At 32.3% G+C, this 19,093-nt stretch overlaps 2 protein-coding genes across 3 annotated transcripts in view; one reads left to right on the forward strand and one right to left on the reverse strand.

Annotated features, from left to right (window-relative positions):
- LOC143071221 (uncharacterized) lies at nucleotides 1-16,795 on the reverse strand. 2 transcript variants are annotated; one of them, XM_076245393.1, is made up of 12 exons: nucleotides 16,708-16,795; nucleotides 13,798-14,143; nucleotides 13,312-13,416; nucleotides 11,664-11,805; nucleotides 10,888-10,984; nucleotides 10,017-10,072; nucleotides 8,652-8,705; nucleotides 6,797-6,989; nucleotides 6,451-6,475; nucleotides 5,994-6,104; nucleotides 5,338-5,430; nucleotides 1-1,518 (listed from the first exon to the last, which is right to left on the reverse strand). In XM_076245393.1, exons 1-12 carry the CDS (start codon nucleotides 16,776-16,778, stop codon nucleotides 1,474-1,476), a joined length of 1,338 nt encoding a protein of 445 aa, XP_076101508.1. In that variant the 5' UTR covers nucleotides 16,779-16,795; the 3' UTR covers nucleotides 1-1,473. The 2 variants fall into 2 exon arrangements, with proteins under 2 accessions (XP_076101508.1, XP_076101510.1); XM_076245395.1 differs by having other exon boundaries at nucleotides 16,654-16,749.
- The window catches only part of LOC143071220 (nucleolar protein 56-like), a 16,796-nt gene continuing 14,447 nt past the window's right edge, over nucleotides 16,745-19,093 (forward strand). The window contains exon 1 of the mRNA XM_076245392.1: nucleotides 16,745-16,867. Coding sequence (XP_076101507.1) covers nucleotides 16,865-16,867 — 3 coding nt within the window. The 5' untranslated portion in view covers nucleotides 16,745-16,864. The remainder of the gene's footprint in view (nucleotides 16,868-19,093) is intronic.

Here is a 19,093-nt window from a genome sequence, read left to right on the forward strand (position 1 = left end):
TTCAAAAAAAAACTTTAACAACTAATATCTTGATGATAAACAATGTGATTTCCATGATTACAGAAAATACAAATGCTAATGCTACACTAGTTGGAAATGTGCTGCCATAAATGTTACATTTATTAGAAAATAATAAAACGTAATATCTTTTGTATGTATCAAATTTAATTATAACCTATTGACAGGAATAATTTAAATTTTCTGTCCATTACATGTAAATAATTGCAAAACAGTGGCATTTGTTATGAAAAAAACAAATAATGTAAAAAAATAATTCTCAAGATTCAAAGAACAATGTTTTCATGAATTACACTTTACAAAGTTATTTGAACAGGTTTTAATAGTTTACTGCCTTTGATAAAAATCAATAATTTTACATCAATATATACAAAATCAGAACATAAGACATTTTAACTCACAACTTTATCCATTTCATAGCTGAGCATCTAGTTAATTGCATAGTTTTTACCCAGGTTTATAAATGACAATGTTTGAGAGCTATTTCACTTTCCCAATGTTAATTCAAAAATTAAGTCTTTATAAGTTCTTACAACAAATTTCCCATAAATAGTTCACTTCATGTACCACATCTTCATTAACATTCAATGTAAAAGATTTAAATAATTATTTACCTTTTAATGAATTAAGTCATTAAAAAAAACCAAGAACTCAAAAAATGTCATTCTTCTAAAAAAATATCATAAATATCAACAAGAAATGAAGGCATGTGATAGCTTATAATGTTACTTTGTGTATACAATTCTATTACCAAGGGGCATAACTCATAGAATAATGTGGAAAGGAAGTTTCAATTTTTGAACAGAAGTCCTCTGACACTAATGGTCATATATCCATTTACAAAGACATTCCCATCCTAACTCTACTTCATTGAAATAGCCCTCAGCAAAGAGTTAACTCAAATTTATGGAAACATTTTTTAGAAAGACAGTGTAAAAGGACAACAATTATTGAATTTGAATGTCTAATTAACACTGACATTAGTTTATTGCTCCTTAGGTTCCTAAGTCCAAATGTCATCAGCTACAAATCCTTAGCTTACTTGGTCAACCATCTTCCTCTTTTAATAAAGAATTATTGTAAATAATTAGTCCCCCATAAATTGAGTTTTATACAACTTTAAGGTTATGTTTCCTCCTTTCTAGATATTTAAAACGAGTGCAAAGCTCTCTAACAATACAGGAAAACAATTATTTTCATCAAACACACTTACAATACTAATCAAATTCAAACAAGGCATACAGACACATTTATAAAAACACTGGCATGAATGTCTCAGTATCAATAAGCAAAAACTACTCAATAACATCCTTTCATACTGTTAACAAAACCTCAATCTGAATCATCATTACCACAGAATCTTTGCTGCCCTAGTACATCGTTGAATTGTTATGTATATTTAAGATAGTATTTGGTTCTTTATTGTTAATGGTTAACATTGAATCATAATTCCTGTCACAAATCCTCAGTGATCCTGTATCTTAATTCCATTATAACATCCTGAAAATAAACAAATAACTAGAATGAGGTTGGAAATCAATGAACTAATACATTTTTAAACTAATTAGAAATGCTTCAACCTTATATATGTATATTCCTGCACTCATCAGATTTGTGTATATTTCCTGCAATTAGGTGTCTTGTCATACGTAAACAGCCCTAACCATATCACTAGCCTGTATCTGTATACTATACATATATCCTTTAAAAGCTCTGCCATCTCTGGACTATGTTTATGTATCGCTGTTGATGGGACTATGAACCTTTGTTCAAATGAGTACTGCTTGACCTTGTGTGAACTATAGATTAATTTATTTCCTGTTTTTTTCAAGCATTTCTTTAGAGCAGTATGAAATAAAACCAATTTTCTACTAACAGACAAACATGAACAGCAGGATTTACACCATTTTCTCCATTGCCAATCATCAAGTTTAACACACAAAATCAATCATGCAACAATGTCAATTCAGCATCTTTATTGAATGTCATGTTCAGTTAAAAATTCTGAAGCTTAGGACAAATCATACACCTTTGTTTTGAATCGGACAATGTTTTGTTATTTATTTTTACTTTGGGAATTAGTTGTTATGTAATTATAAATAATTATTTACTTAGAGTGATGTATTATAGTTGACCATGGAAGATTCTTTTGGGTGTACCCATCAGTGTTTGTGTGAAGTTTTATAATACTACTCAAAGGTAAAATGAACAGAAACTAATATACATATTTAAAATCAGAAAATAAATGCGAGTTTTTCTCTTTCATAGTAAAAACAACGTACAAAATCAATTGCAGGATAAGGACAGTAACTGTTGAGTGTCTTAAAATATCAGTTGTATTCAGCTCCAAACAGAAGTAATACCTTGCTGAAATTTGCATTTCCCCTTTTCTTAGCTTTGTACAAATACAGCTGATATTTAAAGACATGAAACAGTTATTGTCTATATATCCTTTCATGCATTGAGAAAACTTAGAAACAAGAGGCTCTCAAGAGCCTGAATCGCTCACCTGGTAAACAATGCCTTATTGAACATATTGAACCATGCCAGGCAAACATGTACAGCTAACAATTCTTCAATATTACAAATATATATGACTTACTGTTTATAAATAAAGAAAATGAGACCAAAACACAAACACTTAAAACTTAGCAATGGACTGTGAAAATGAGGTCAAGTTCAAATAAAACCTGCGTAACCGACATATAGATCATAAAATATTTTCATACACCAAATATAGTTGACCTAATGCATAAAGTATTAAAAAAATAGACCAAAACTAACAAAGTTAACTTTGACCACTGAATTATGAAAATGAGGTCAAGGTTAGATGACACCTGTCAGCTAGACATGTACACCTTACAATCATTCTATATTCTATTTAAAACTTAGCAATGGACTGTGTTTTTTGACGGATCAAAAATCGAAGCACACACTTTGTGCAGGATAATCTAAGGAACTATCATGCTAAGTTTCATCCAAATCCATTCAGTAGTTTCAGAGGAGAAGATTTTTTAAAGTTAGCAAATATGATGAACAAATTGTGAAAAATTGTCATTAAAGGACATTTACCCCTTAAGGGGTCAATTGACAATTTTGGTCATATTAACCTATTTGTAGATCTTACTTTGCTGATCATTTTTGCTGTTTACAGTTTATCTTTATCTATAATGATATTCAAGATAATGACCAAAAACTGCAAAATTTCCTTAAAATTACCAATTAAGTGGCAGCAACCCAACAATGGTTTGTTTGATTCGTCTGAAAATTTCAGGGCTGATAGATCTTGACCTAATGAACATTTTTACCCCATGTCAGATTTGCTCTAAATGCTTTCGTTTTTGAGATATAAGCCAAAAACTGCATTTGACCCCTATGTTCTATTTAAAGTAAGGGCAGCCATGTTTTTTGACGGATCAAAAATCGAAGCACACACTTTGTGCAGGATAATCTAAGGAACTATCATGCTAAGTTTCATCCAAATCCATTCAGTAGTTTCAGAGGAGAAGATTTTTTAAAGTTAGCAAATATGATGAACAAATTGTGAAAAATTGTCATTAAAGGACATTTACCCCTTAAGGAGTCAATTGACAATTTTGGTCATATTAACCTATTTGTAGATCTTACTTTGCTGATCATTTTTGCTGTTTACAGTTTATCTTATAATAATATTCAAGATAATGACCAACAAGAGGCTGTCACAACGACAGCAAACCGGATTTATTTACATTTATTTGTGTCCTGGCAATATCACAAGAACCATTACTGATGAATGGTGAAAGTGAAAATCATCAATATCAAATTTGACCTCCATTTTGTCATCAGTATCAACATTTTGAAATAATAATATTTGAAAAGCTTAGATTGAATGGTTCATGAGTAAATGCAACAACGTGAATGGAAACGCCATTTTACAATCTTTCAAGAACCATAACTCCTGAACAGTAAAAGTCAAAATCGTCATTATGGAACTTGACCTCTATTTTGTCATCAGTAACAACATATTAAAATTTCAAAAGCTTTGGTTGAATGGTTCATGAGAAAATGCACGGACACGACGGGAAACACCATTTTTCAATCTTTCAAGAACCATAACTCCTGAACGGTAAAAGTCAAAATCGTCATTATTGAACTTGACCTCCATTTTGTCATCAGTAACAGCATATTAAAATTTCGGAAGCTTTGGTAGAACAGTTCATGCATAAATGCACGGACACGACTGGAAACTCCATTTTTCAATCTTTCAAGAACCATAACTCCTGAACGGTAAAAGTCAAAATCGTCATTATTGAACTTGACCTCCATTCTGTCATCAGTAACAACATATTAAAATTTGGGAAGCTTTAGTAGAACAGTTCATGCATAAATGCACGGACACGACTGAAAACTCCATTTTTCAATCTTTCAAGAACCATAACTCCTGAACGGTAAAAGTCAAAATCGCCATTATTTAACTTGACCTCCATATAGTTGTTAGTAATAACATATTAAAATTTTAAAAGCTTTGGTTGACCGTTCATGAGTTAATGCACGGACAACATTTGATTGCCGCCTTTCAAGAACCATAACTCCTGAACGGTAAAAGTCAAAATCGCCATTATTGAACTTGACCTTCGTATAGTTGTCAGTAATAACATATTAAAATTTTAAAAGCTTTGGTTGAACGGTTCATGAGTTAATGCACGGACAACATTTGATTGCCGCCCTCCCGGCCGCCCGCCGTACATCCCCAAATCAATAACCGACATTTTTGTCACAAAAATCCGGTTAAAAACTGCAAAATTTCCTTAAAATTACCAATTAAGTGGCAGCAACCCAACAATGGTTTGTTTGATTCATCTGAAAATTTCTGGGCTGATAGATCTTGACCTAATGAACATTTTTACCCCATGTCAGATTTGCTCTAAATGCTTCCGTTTTTGAGATATAAGCCAAAAACTGCATTTGACCCCTATGTTCTATTTTAAGTAACGGCGGCTATGTTTTTTGACGGATCAAAAATCGAAGCACACACTTTGTGCAGGATAATCTAAGGAACAATCATTTTAAGTTTCGTTCAAATCCATTCAGTAGTTTCAGAGGAGAAGATGTTTGAAAAATTGTTAACGACGACGACGGACGCCAAGTGATAAGAAAAGCTCACATGGCCTTTTAGGCAAGGTGAGCTAAAAAGGGTCTATATGTACAAATCAGATATTGAATATTTGATGATGCTAACTATACAAGAAACTGGAAGTTAAATCAGTTGCTACCATGGTGAAAAAAACAAAAAACAGTGCAGTAGGTTTTCAATAAGACATTCTATAAATATATTCATACCTCTCCTTCGTAATATTGTTCTCTAACTTTCTCTAAAGAGTTATTAGCAGGTACTAAATGAAAGGCTGTAGTTGTTGGATGGTATAAATCAATCTGTAATACAGCATGAAGAAAATCATTCAGAGTAACATATATCATCTCTATCTGTATAGCAACAAAATACTAAAGGCAAATTAGGACCCTTTATCATTAAGCTGCTGTCATTATACAAGATTTGTCAGTTTCAAAACAAAAAGTATTCTTTTATTGCAAACATTACATGTACTGACATGGTAATTTCAAATCGCTATATATCTAAAATTTTGTTTTTGTTTCTCTAATAGACTTTACTGTAAAAATTAAGACTTCTGTAATTAAATAAGCCCTCATTTCACCTATACACAATAAATTACAAATGATTCAAATTGCCTATATTCAGTTGTGCTTTTTTTATTCTTCTTCAGGGGAGGAAGATTATTTACTGTCTGTCATCAGCAGTTGGCTTTATATAAATGTGTATATGTACTCATACTTCCAAAGTGACCTATTAGCATTATTAGGTCATATAAGCTGCTCTGACTACTTGGTTAGAAAGAGGTTGCAGTAATAATATATCAGATTAATCATATCAAGACAAAAGGCTATGCAAAAATAACAATAACTTTTTGTTAACTTACATGATAAAATTTTTCTAACTGTAATTTTTTTCTAATAAATGTAGCTATATTTCCAACTGTGGCTTTACATGTAACTCGTAAGAATTTCTTATCTAATTCTACCTGTAAAAGCTACAAAAAAGAAAGATGATTTATTATAGATTTACTATTTTCTCATAATTCTATGGCTATTATTTTATTTACATCTTAACATAGGAAAATTAATGTAAATTGAAAATACCACATATATAACAAAGAAAAACTTTGTGAGAGAAAGTTACAGATATTCTGTTATGGATTCAGGTTGAGCTGTAGTAATAACCTTTCTGACTTTCGCTAATTTGGAAGAGTTCATTGTGGTGGAAAACTGAATAACCATTTTGATAAAAAAAAATGTAAAACAAATGTCATTGCTAACATCTCTATTCATTGGTTTTGAAGTAATATATATAAAATGTTTAATGAAAAACACACTTACTGGACAGTCTTCCATATTACCATCTCTGAAAATAAATTATTTAAATATCAGAAAATTGTCAAACTAAAATTGTAAAAAGGGTCAAATGACTATTTGTTGTCTGTAATTTGAAAGGCCATGTTCATTTTAATAATTATACTTTGAAGTATCTGTTTAGAAAACAGAAGGAGTTGATTAAAAAAAAATATTTTTTTTGAAACTGAAATAAGTCACTAGATAAAATAAAATTGTACTAGTGTGGAGCATCGCTTGAGTTGCTAATGGTGAATACATTTTAATTCTTTCACGTTTTAAATTATTGAACTATAAGAAATTCATGGAATTAGAAATAATAAAGTTTCCTTACCCTTCATACTCTAGCTGTAAGGATACAAAATTTGTATTAAAATATTTTTTAATCTCCCGTCTGATCTGTCTCCTACTTCCTCTAGAATGAGCTTTCTTTTTCCTTTGTACTGGGAATGAGAAGGGGTCATGACTGTGAGCAGGAGGTGTAGTTGGAGGGGGTGGAGGCAGCGTCAATTTTGGTAATATTTTCTCTGTAGAAATAGAAATACATTATCAACACTGCCATTCTGTCATAATTATTATTCAGCAGTAGATTTGAAAGTACAATAATAATTTCAAATACTTTCAACTGCTGTTTTCAATTCGGAAATTAGTCATACATAAGTTATTTAATCGATTCATCTTTACTGATCATCGGGATATTTTCTAAATTTTCTCAAGTCATGGTAAACAAGAATGTGTCCTCAGTACACGAATGCCCCACTCGCACTATCATTTTCTATGTTCAGTGGACCGTGAAATTGGGGTAAACCCTCTAATTTGGCATTAAAATTAAAAAGATCATATCATAGGGAACATGTATACTAAGTTTGAAGTCGATTGGACTTCAACTTCATCAAAAACTACCTTGACCAAAAACTTTAACCTGAAGCGGGACAGACGGACGAACGAACGGACGGACGAACGAACGGACGGACAAACGGACGCACAGACCAGAAAACATAATGCCCCTCTACTATCGTAGGTGGGGCATAAAAAGATTGTAAAAGAATAGGGGTAGCCACTTTTTACTCAAAAACATCATGTAAATTCCTTGTAAGTGTAGTTTTTTGCTCCTTGTTGAAGATCATCAAGATGTTCAAACCATGCTAGCTTAATCATGTTAATCATTATATTCAACTGCTCCATATTGGATAAGAATAATATTTAATCGAGACATATTGTATTATACATATTAAAACAAGAATGTGTGCCAAGTACACAGATGCTTAATCCCCACTATCATTTTCTATGTTCAGTGGACTGTGGAAATGGGATAAAATCTTTAATTTGGCATTAAAATTAGAAAGATCATATCATAGAGAACATGTTTACTATAGTCGCCGTCAGCTGAAATTCATAGCGGTTATCGGTAAAAATAATCTAAACTATCAACCACTTTCACTCATGATATAGTTTTTCACATTCCATTCATAAATCGCAAAAAGAAAAACCACTACTGACCTACCTTTTAATTGATTGCACTGTTATAACCCTACCTTCACATTTTCCAAGACGATTTTGAATGGTGGAATACGCCATTGTTTTTACTGGAAGTGTTTCTGTGGAATTCAATTTCATAAAATTTGCATAGAGCGCAGGAAACCTTATCACATCAATGAAAAAAACATTTCAGGAAACTGCGTAAGTGACGAATGTCATATGTAAACAAATGATCCTCATAGAAACGAAGGTGGCGGAATTACAATGGAAAACATTCTGGAAAATGTGAAGGTCAGGATTATAACAGTGTGATCACTTAACAGGTAGGTCAGTAGTGGTTTTTCTTTTTGCCATTTATGAATGGAATGTGAAAAACTATATCTCGAGTAAACGCGATTGATAGTTTAGATTATTTTTACCGATAACCGCTATGAATTTCAGCTGACGACGACTATAAGTTTCAAGTTGATTGGACTTCAACTTCATCAAAAACTTTAATCTGAAGCGGTACAGACGGACAAACAAAGGGACAAACGAACGGACGAATGCAGACCAGAAAACATTATGCCCATAAATGCATAAAAAAAGTCTTTCAATATTAAACATATCCAATAATCATCCTTATTTTTTGGCTTTATTGCATTATTGCCAAATCAGTGTGACACTAAATTTAAAAATATTTTTCATATCTTTCTGACATATAATAACACCTCCTGTTTTTCTTTCATGTTCTTCATAGTATTCTTTTTCTCTTTTTTGTTCCTCTGAAAAAATAAGAAGAAACATTATCAGTAAAAATGTTAAACGAAATGACATTTGTTTCCGCATCTTGTCATCAAGAGATTGCATAGATGTTTGAGTGTTCTCATTCTTAAATGAAAAACAGTAAAGAGGTTACCAAGGAACAGTGTAAGTAACTCCACCCAGATTTGGACATTGATCTGTGTTTTGTGGTAATAAGCACTATTTATCCTGCAATTGGATTTCCTGCTATACAGATACAGCCCTACATATATCGCTATGCTGTATCTGTATACTATATAGATATTGCTTTAAAGCTCTGCCCACTGCCGGACTGAGTATTGTTTGAACCTGTATGACCTCGGAATGTGTATTCCAGTTGCATTCCAATGACGATGACAATTGTCGATTTCAAAACTTGAATGTGTATGATTGTGTTACAAAATCAACCATGTCAATTTCATCATGCAGGTTTAGTGAATGTCAAGTCTGAAGCGTAGGACAACTCGTACACTTCTGTTTCAAATTTGACAATGTTTTGTTATTTGTTTTTACTATTGAAATTAGTTTTTTTGTTAAAATAGATAATTATTCACCTTGAGCGATGTATTATTGTTGACCATTCAAGATTCTTTTTTTTGCGAACCCGTCTTCGGCGTAATGTGTGATTTTGATATTACTACGCGGGCCCCAAGGGATTAAATCGAAAATAAATGCTAAATATGTTAGTTTTCGTGTCTTTCAAAACACAAACAATATACAGAATTAATTGCAGGATAAAGACAATAACTGTTTAGTGTCTTTAAATATCAGCTGTATTTGTACTCGGCTTGAAACAGGTGTAGTAGCTCGCTAAAAGCTCGCATACACCTTGTTTCCTAGCCTCGTACAAATACAGCTGATATTTAAAGACACTAAACAGGTATTGTCTATGTTACTCAAGAATGGAGACAGTGATGCAACCCAAATTTCTACTTGATATATATGTGTTTCATACTAACAGACAATGTGTGTATATAAGTTTCAGACATTGGTTGAGACAAACTAAACTAAAAGTGCAAAAATAGAAAATTTAACAAATTTTTCATTTACAAAGGGTTACAACTGAAGAATGTTGAAAGTAGTACCACACAAATCTTTATCTGTGTTTGGTGAAAATAAGACTCATGTTAAAGTTTCAGAACATTTGGCTGAGGATAATAAAGTAAGAGAACAAAAACCAATTTCGTGACATAGGAATTTACAGACAAGGGTTAGCCTTGACGTCCAAACTGAAGTAAAATGATCACCAGTTTAATAAATTTTAACTAGTTAACTTTGATTAATAACCATACCTTCAGCAACATTAGGAAGTAACCTGTAGACTATATCCTGTATTGTACTGTCATGTCTGAAAAATAATTAACAATGTCAAATCAACGACTTCTGAACAAAAAGAAAGAAAATTTGTGAATTATTTAACACTTTGCAACACCTACAAACATCTCTTACAGGAATTATAGAGTGAGATGATTTACAGTGATCATAGGACCATGGAATTGATTTGATTTTAGTGTTTTAAGCACCACTTTTGGGCTATTTCGTGGTGGCCAGTTTTAAGTGGTGGATGAAGTGCCGGTAGAAAACCACTAACCTTCGATAGGAACTGACAATTCCAGTCAATTAAGATTGGAGTCAAGTGCACCCAAACAGGACGGATCAAACTCACAACATCAGTTTTGACTGGCTAGTGATTATAGTAGTTACTACTTAGACAACTTGGCTATTGAAGCCCCCACCATGTTATACAGCCACTTTTCAAACTTCAAAAATTTATAGTCTAAATAAGAATCATTAGAGATTGGTTTGATCATCTAAGCCTCAGGTAACAAAGTTTACAGGACATCACTAGAACCATTAATTCTTCCTAGTGAATACTTTTTATCTACTTCTATATTTATTAAGTACTCTGGAGATTTTGTCAATACCCAATAAATAAATGAGTTCTTATTTTACATGCAGAATAAACCATTAGGGAGATTAATCTTTCCTATCTGGAAATAGCTGCAAACTCTGTCAATCTGGTATAAATAACTCTGATAGGATAGATATCTGTACCACATGTAAGACCATTCAAGTTACTTTCTTTTACCTACTTAATATTTTAATACAGGATGGAATTCAGATTCATGTAAACAATAATAAAGACAACTTAGATTTGCCTACCTGATATTTACAATAGGGTCTGTAGGATGGATTTCAGTATCACATGTTGGACAACTAAGGCACTTTTCTATATGTCTCACAATACATGTCTTACAAACTAAAAAGATAGAATTGTGATACATTAGACATGTACTCCTAAGAATCTCCTAAACTATCTAAAATCATAATCACCATTCTCTTTTTTCTAGGGATGAGACTATATTGCTACAGTTTGTTCTATAAATATGACAGAAATGTTAATACTGATTAGATATGCTTTAGTCTTGTTTGAATCTGATACATTTTGTCATTTTCGAGTCTTTCATACACTAATCTCAAGTTCTTTTTTTTTATTGAGTTCAAGGTCAATCAGCTTAAAATTAAATAATGTTATTGAACAATCCACTCGTAATAAGCATTGATATGAGATCAGATATGTACAGGAAACTTCATAAATGTGAAAGTTGTCCATAGCTTTCTATATGTTATTGGTCTTGTTTGTTTTTTGAAAGTGAAAATGACAATTAGTTGCTTGCATCTCAGTTATTTGATCTCTGGTGGATAGTTGTCTCATTAGCAATCATTACACATCTTTTTTATTTTTCGTATTGTTCAACAGTTATAGAACTAATAAAAAAGAAAATAAATTTATCAAACTGTTGATCTTTCAGAAAATGGTGAATTAAAGAAAATGTTCACTGATGATCAGATGTATGTTAAAGATCATAAATTAAAAATTGTTTCAGAGAGTACATAATTTCAATAGATAAGAAATAAATATATGTTTTCTAGCTTACATGTATGCATGCATTCTGTAATGGTTGAAGCTTCATACAGGTATCCACCACACAAGGCACATGTGATGTAAGTATTTATAGCACACAATCTCACACTCACTGGTTCTTTACTTAAACTTGGACATACTGGAATTTGAGCAAGCTAAAAATAAAAATTATGATAAAAATTTTAAATATCCATTTAAGCATCCATTGTGCTATTTCTTGTAACAATCATGTAATGTCTCACTTTAGATATAAAATAATCTCTATGGAAATGAGATTTGTAAATGCTAATACAACTTCATACAAGATACCGTTGACTTACCACAAATGTTTTATCTCAAACTGACCTAATCATAAAGAAATAACTCCTAAAAGATAAAAGTGACCCAACAAAATTCTTACTTGATCTGATTATTGTGGTAATAAGCATTGTGTATAAGTACAGACCTGTTTACCCATTCTGATGTCTATCAGTAGAATTGTCAGTAGTTTTGCAATGTTGTCAGTAGTACTCTCGATGAGTGTCGCGTAGCGGCACGAACCTTCTAGGGGGGTTTGGGGGCATGCCCCCCCAAGAAAATTTTGAAAAATAAGATGCAATTTCCTGCATTCTGACAGTATCTGCAGTCTTATTCAGACATGTTTGGAACAAAGATTTTGACCAAGATTATATCCTATAATTTGCATGATTTGACCAAAAGTTGAGCTCAATTTTGGAATAAGCCAATACATGCAAATCTGGTTTTCACAGTGTAGTGTACTTATAAAGAAACAAGATATGTACATTTAAAATTTCATTAAACATTTAATCTTGTACAACACATTAAAAATACAAAACCTCAAAATAATGAATTAAAACTCAATAGGGACTAGATTTGAATATGTATGACTAGACATTTGATTGTCATTGGCTAAAAATCAACAAGTAACTATCAATACAAAGTTGCCAATAGTTTAAGAGTTCAACAAGGTACTCTGGAGATCGTATTCAATTCACTGTTGACTCAGTTTCCTGTAATAAGCTGCCTTCAGACGGTCAAGTGCTTTGCCATCAAGAGTACTGATATCAAGCTTTGCACTCTTAACAACAAGAAGCGATTGCAAAGTGTTGTCTCCTAAACAGGATCTTTGTTCAGTTCTTCTTTGCCGATGTTGGTCCGGTTGTAGTATTATTATTATTGTCATCAGTGGTCGTCCTCTTGGACATGCTTTCAATTTACCTTGTCTTATATGCGCTTTAAAGCATTGATATTCTAATTAATTCAATCGTTTAACTGATCAAGATCAAAATTTAACAGATTTTGAAACGAAACGATTCAAAATTTAACGGATTTAAAAACGAAACGATTTTTTTCAAACCCGTAGTTTTTGGTATGACAATCGTAGTCCGTATTTTTTCACTGAAATCCGTAGAAACTACGGCAAAATCGTAGATGTAAACACCTCTGTAAGTATCATAACATTTATTTACGGCAAACTTAAGTTAGAGAACGTAAACCAATTTCAGGATGAAGAAATCTACGGACAATGGTTCAACTTAATGCCCCCTCTACTATAGCAAAGGTAAAAAATAGTTTTTCAACAATATTACAGCATATTACTAGAGTCAAATTTTATATGGCAAATCTGACTATGTCAACAACAAAAATTATGATTTAACTACCTGTTCTTTCAAAGATAATTTGGGTTCTGGTTTTTCCTCAGATTGGCTGTTGTTAAGGACTGTACTACAAGATGGTTGTTCTGTGTCTTCATTGTTGAGATTGCTCTGAAAGATTCACATTAACAACTATTGTAATAAACAATCTGTATGTTAAGATTCATACGGTTTATCTTCTTTCAACATCTTATTCAATGTTCATTATGACTCATCTAATGAATTATTAATTGGTCCTCAAAGTATAACATGATCATCATCAATGCAAAATATTTTCTAGTTCAACAAAAATATTGACAAGAGATCTCATGTAAAATATTTCTACAAGGCTTAACTTAAAATGAAATAAAATGAGAATGGAAATGGGGAATGTGTCAAAGAGACAACAATCCGTACCAAAGGGCAGAAAAAAGCTGAAATATTTTGTTATCGCATTTGTTCATATCCAAGAACTTAGATAAGAAGAAGTTATGTTAAATGTCAATACTTTACCTCTGTAGTATTTAAATTTTCATCCACCTTTTCATCCTTTGCATTGTCTTTTTGTTCAATTGAATCTACACAAAGTTTAATGGGTACTGAATCATTATCACAAATATTGTCTTCAAAATGTAAGTTGCATAGTCTTGTATGGTCGGTTATGAGAACATCTGGTTTTGCTTGTTTTATCTTCCCTAACCATACTTCTCTTCTGTCGTCATCAGTCCCTGGGAGACAATGAAGTGATATCTTTTCTTCATTCACTATATGTTCTTCATTTTTTGCACACAAAACACAGCACAATTTTCCTTCACATTGTTCCTTTATCTCTGATGAGGTTTCACAAGTTTCCATTGAACTGAAATAAATATTAACTTATAAATGCATCAATTATATTTTATTTATAAATCATACAAATGTAAATTATGAACAACAATCTTAATCATTTATATTATGCGCATATATTTTTTAATTGTAGATATAATTGCATATTTCATGGTTTATGTATCTACAATTAAGTCTATTTGTTCATGTCTTTTTCTAGACATAAATATATCCCTCCCCCAATACTCTTCTCTATCTTGTGTTATTTTTGGTTGGTAGAATGATTGAAATATACATATAGATCAATACTTTACTAAGGTATGTTGGTTAGTTTACGATGGTTTATTGTATTGCATTTCCTATCATGATTTTCTTGATAGAGGGTTGCTGCTACAAGGAAGCTTTTAAACTACGAGTTGCAATTGGTGAAGTTGAAATCCTTCCTTCGTAAATTTTACGAAAGCCATCACGAGTTGGTTGACTGTTATGGAATAACGGTTTCACAAATGATATCGGATATGTTCTTTAAGTCATGTAAGTCCTAACATCAATCCCCATCCCTTTCATGAATATGACCTACAGACTAGTTACCGGATTTTTTATAATATAAGCAACACGACAGGTGCCACATGTGGAGCAGGATCTGCTTACCCTTCCAGAGCACCTAAGATCACCCCTAGTTTTTGGTGGGGTTCATGTTGCTTAGTCTTTAGTTTTCTATGTTGTGTCGTGTGTTTTATTGTTTGTCTGTTAGTCTTCTTTCATTTTTAGCCAGGCGTTGTCAGTTTATTTTCAATTTATGAGTTTGACTGTTCCTCTGGTATATTTCGTCCCTCTTTTATAAATTGTGACAGGTGAATAAATTCACTTTAAGGTACATGTAAGTATTCAATATAAAAAAAGAAGATGTGGTATGATTGCCAATGAGACAACTCTCCACAAGAGACCAAAATGACACAGAAATTAACAACTATAGGTCACCATACAGCCTTCAACAATGAGCAAACCCCATTCAAGTTTGCATTTGCGAGTATTAGCATGAAATCTTCCTTTCAAAACAAGTGCAATATTATTAAGATCAGATATTTGTGTTCTTAAGTTTGATATAGAGGGGTTTGTTCCCAATTTGTTTAATATCGAACCTGAGTCTGTTCACCCAAATACGTGTTCTCTTTCACATTCTCACCTGACATGTTCACACCCTGTGAATCATAAATAATGTCATGATGATCAGATTTTATATAATTAAGTCATTCAACTCTAAGACTTGTAACAGAAAGACAGAAGTTTCCTAACAGCTATCAAACTTGTCACAAGCTGTTAAACAGACCTGATGCTAGCGATATGTAGCTGCGGAACCGTAGCTCATAGGTCTTTACGTTATTTTTTGACTATTTGCAGACCTATGAACAACCCTGTTGTTCACAACTACCATAAGATGGGACATTACCTGGAAACTGTTCAGTCCTCCCATACCTCGGCTTAGAACTATCAGTGGACATGAATTGGGACCAATATATAACAAAAGCAACATCAAAATCCAACAAACATTAAATACACAACAATTTGTTATTTTTTTGGCAAGTACTGGTTGACACACGCGCACAGTATATTTGTGTTATGGAATTTCCGACTGCAGATTGACCACATAGAAGTAGAAGTAGAAGAAGTACGGTTCTGCAGCTAGCGATGGTGATGACCATACCCAGGGGTGTAAAATTAAAACACCTTATCGCTATTTAGTCCAATCCGGGAAAAACAGTCATTTACACAACTTCCTGTTTGGGTCATGCCGCCGAAAAATAGAGGTCATCAGTAGTGAGCTGAGGAAGAAAAATTGTAGAAAGCGACCATTAAAAAACTTTGATAGAGTATGATCCAATTTTTTCGAAATTAAAATTAAGTAAAAAAATATTTTGTATGAAGTATTTACGGTAGTTTAAAAAGGTCTCATTAAAAATTATCTTACATGGTGCATTGTTTAAACAGAGTCCCAGATAGTTTCAACTGGATGAAAAAGTTGAGTAATTTTAGAACTTATCCGGAATGGAATAAATAGTAGCGATTAGGTGTATCCCCGCTGACACGGCCGCTTGAACTTTTGATGCATACAACAATCACATTTCCCTGTGGCGTCAGATATTTTGTTTTAGGACATCAAAATTTTACAGGAACCTATGTGATCTCCAGTAATGACTGACAAATAGCGATAAGGTGTATGGGGCCGAATTTGAGCACTCAATTCGACAATTGGGATAGCAGAACTTTTTATAGTTTTAAGGTATAGCTTTAATTCCTGTAATTTAGGTTGTTCGGTACTTCAATTCGTTTCTTATTTTTTATAACATCAGGAATATATATATTGATATATACTGTTAGCTGATTACATCTACATGATGATGTTCTAAGTAAAATTTAGAAAATCAGCACTCTACTCTTTAGTCTGATGAATAGTTCGTGCATATCTCCTTATCATTATAATTTTGTGGTATTGCTATTCATTAATCTGGTCATTCTTGTTTTATGTTTTATCCCATAACGAACCTTACGACTGTTGTTTAACCTTAAAACACGGAAAAGTTACATTTTGTAACTGACTTTTTAAATGCAGACGCCATTGTAAACTTCCGCCTATCACAGGGTTTGTAAGACCTTTCTTCATTGGCCATTTCCTGAGATCTGTCTGAAAACAACCAATGAAAAATGATTTAAGATAAGGACTATTCTTAGTGAATGGCGAAAATTGTTTGTAAAGATGGTGAGCACGTGGCTTTTAACTTTTTGAGTACATGCACAAATCTAATTATCTTATTTTATACATACCATGTTTAAGTACAAAACTTTGCATAGGCAATCTTCGATTCCAAAATGTCAATGCTTAGACTGTGCTGTTTTCCATAGATTTATTGAAATTATCAGCACATGCCGACTGGACATGTGGTCCGATTTATTTTGAGCGCATTTTAAAAGTACACCATCAGCTGGTATATATGTACGATATGTTTTTTTTTTTTTTCACTGACGCATTATAGATGTATACTGTTGGAGTGTTTCTGTACATTGACATAGCGAAAAAAAAAATTTAATTGCGGTGGGCGGGGGGATTGGAGGGTATCGGGATCGCTTGCCCTGATTACATGTTCGCCCTAGGTTCGTTCGCACTGAGTTTGTTCGCCCTGGTAATCCATTCGCCCTGGGTTCGTTTGTTCTATTTTCATTTATGATATTTATATGTTACATTAATGAAAGAAAAATATTATATATATTTATATTCTGTTATCCGAACATACGGGCATTTTTAAAATCAGTTTTCTCCCTTTCTTAGTAACGCTGATTTCCGTTGATAAGGCGGTGAAACATTGTTAGCATGATTATCGTTTTAAGAGAACAGGCCGGATTGACAACTTTTAATAAAGTTTCTAGTGAATGAATGTGTATGTTTTTTTCGTGTAGATACTGTCAAGCCTTGTTGTGATGTAGGTTGTAAAAATCCGCTTAACTTGAAAAGTTGAAATAATTATTAATCGTTTAATAACACTAAAAATGCAGCTACAACATGTACAAATTGTCAATCTTTAATTACTCTCTTGTATATACATTGTAATTTTATTATAATCTGCAGGAAAATAAATTAAAATCATTCTTATTATTTCATTTTTTTCCCTTTCTACTATAGTAGAAACGAAGGACTTACAGTGTGAGAAATCTGAGAATAAAAAAATCTAAAAAAAAAAAAATAGAATATCAGCTAGATGGGATATATTTGATCTAGTTTTGTGAATATTCCTGTTTGACAAAAATATGCAGTGAAAACAAAACCGTGAGTGATCTTATGCCTTGTTTATTTTTCCCTAATCGAGGTCATGTGCAAATTAAGTAAGGTAATAAAAATGTCAACATCAAAGAAACGTTGAGAAAGATAAATTAACCTGGTCATCTGGTCATACTCACGGGTTATTACAAGGTATATACGTGCGAAGTTAAGGATAACAGTGATAATTAAGACTACTAGAATTTGTCCTAAACGAATCAATTAACAATAAAATGTTGATGTTAATTTGTTAATTCAGAAACACGAACGAAGACATTACTCAAGGTGTATGAATATTCATTGATTGAGGTGATTTTAGGACATCAATAAAAAAAAAACGCATGTTAAAAAAAAAGAAGTTTTATATAGTACATATTAATAATATCATTAACGGTACCAATTTTTCTGCACCAGATGCGTATTTCGACAATACATGTCTCTTCAGTGATGCTCGTGGCCAAAATATGTAAAATCCAAAGCTTAAATAAAAGATGAAGAGCTATAATCCAAAAGTTCCAAAAAGTATAGCCAAATCCGTGAAAGGAATCAGAGCTTTGCATGAGGGAGATACATTCCTTAATATATAATAATTTTCAATATTTTGTAACAGCAAATTAAATAACACAAAAAATCCGTATTTTCATGCCAGTACCGGAGTACTGGCTACTGGGCTGGTAAGACCCAAAAGATCTGAAAACATTAATTCGTAGAAAAACTTTTTTTCACATATTTTTTAATAATTTGGTTACTGTCAAAAGAAAAACACTATAATCCTCAAACGGAGAAATAAGATAATTTTTCACGCGGGTTGGTGTTTTTAGATTATAAAATCATTCTACATGGCATATATATCATATACAAAAGGGGGGGAAAATGCAAAATGAATGTGAAGTTAAAAAAAAAAATCAACTTCGCATCACCAGATCTAGCAGTACCAAGTTTGAAATTGGTGTTGAATCGGGATGTAGTGAAGGAACAAAGAAACATAAATATAAAGCAACTTTTCCTGTGTCACCTATGCCTGTAACAACACCCATTTCTCCATTGCAATGGGCATCTGAACGAGATATGAGCTTACTATACTGTTTGGGGTTTTTTGGTTGTCAGTAAATTTTATTTTTTTCTGTGCGTAATTTGAAGATAACTGTAAAGTTTATTTTAAGCTTTGCTTAC

This window comes from Mytilus galloprovincialis, chromosome 4, assembly GCF_965363235.1.
Source record: "Mytilus galloprovincialis chromosome 4, xbMytGall1.hap1.1, whole genome shotgun sequence".
Taxonomy (NCBI): domain Eukaryota; kingdom Metazoa; phylum Mollusca; class Bivalvia; order Mytilida; family Mytilidae; genus Mytilus; species Mytilus galloprovincialis.

Excerpts from the sequence above, each read along its gene's own strand:
- LOC143071221 (XM_076245393.1), bottom strand. The coding sequence starts at position 16,778 with ATGGCCAATGAAGAAAGGTCTTACAAACCCTGTGATAGGCGGAAGTTT. Across the intron at positions 14,144-16,707 it reads ATGGCGTCTGCATTTAAAAA|TTCAATGGAAACTTGTGAAA; the intron begins GTCAGTTACAAA and ends TATTTATTTCAG. Across the intron at positions 13,417-13,797 it reads AAAATTTAAATACTACAGAG|AGCAATCTCAACAATGAAGA; the intron begins GTAAAGTATTGA and ends TGAATCTTTCAG.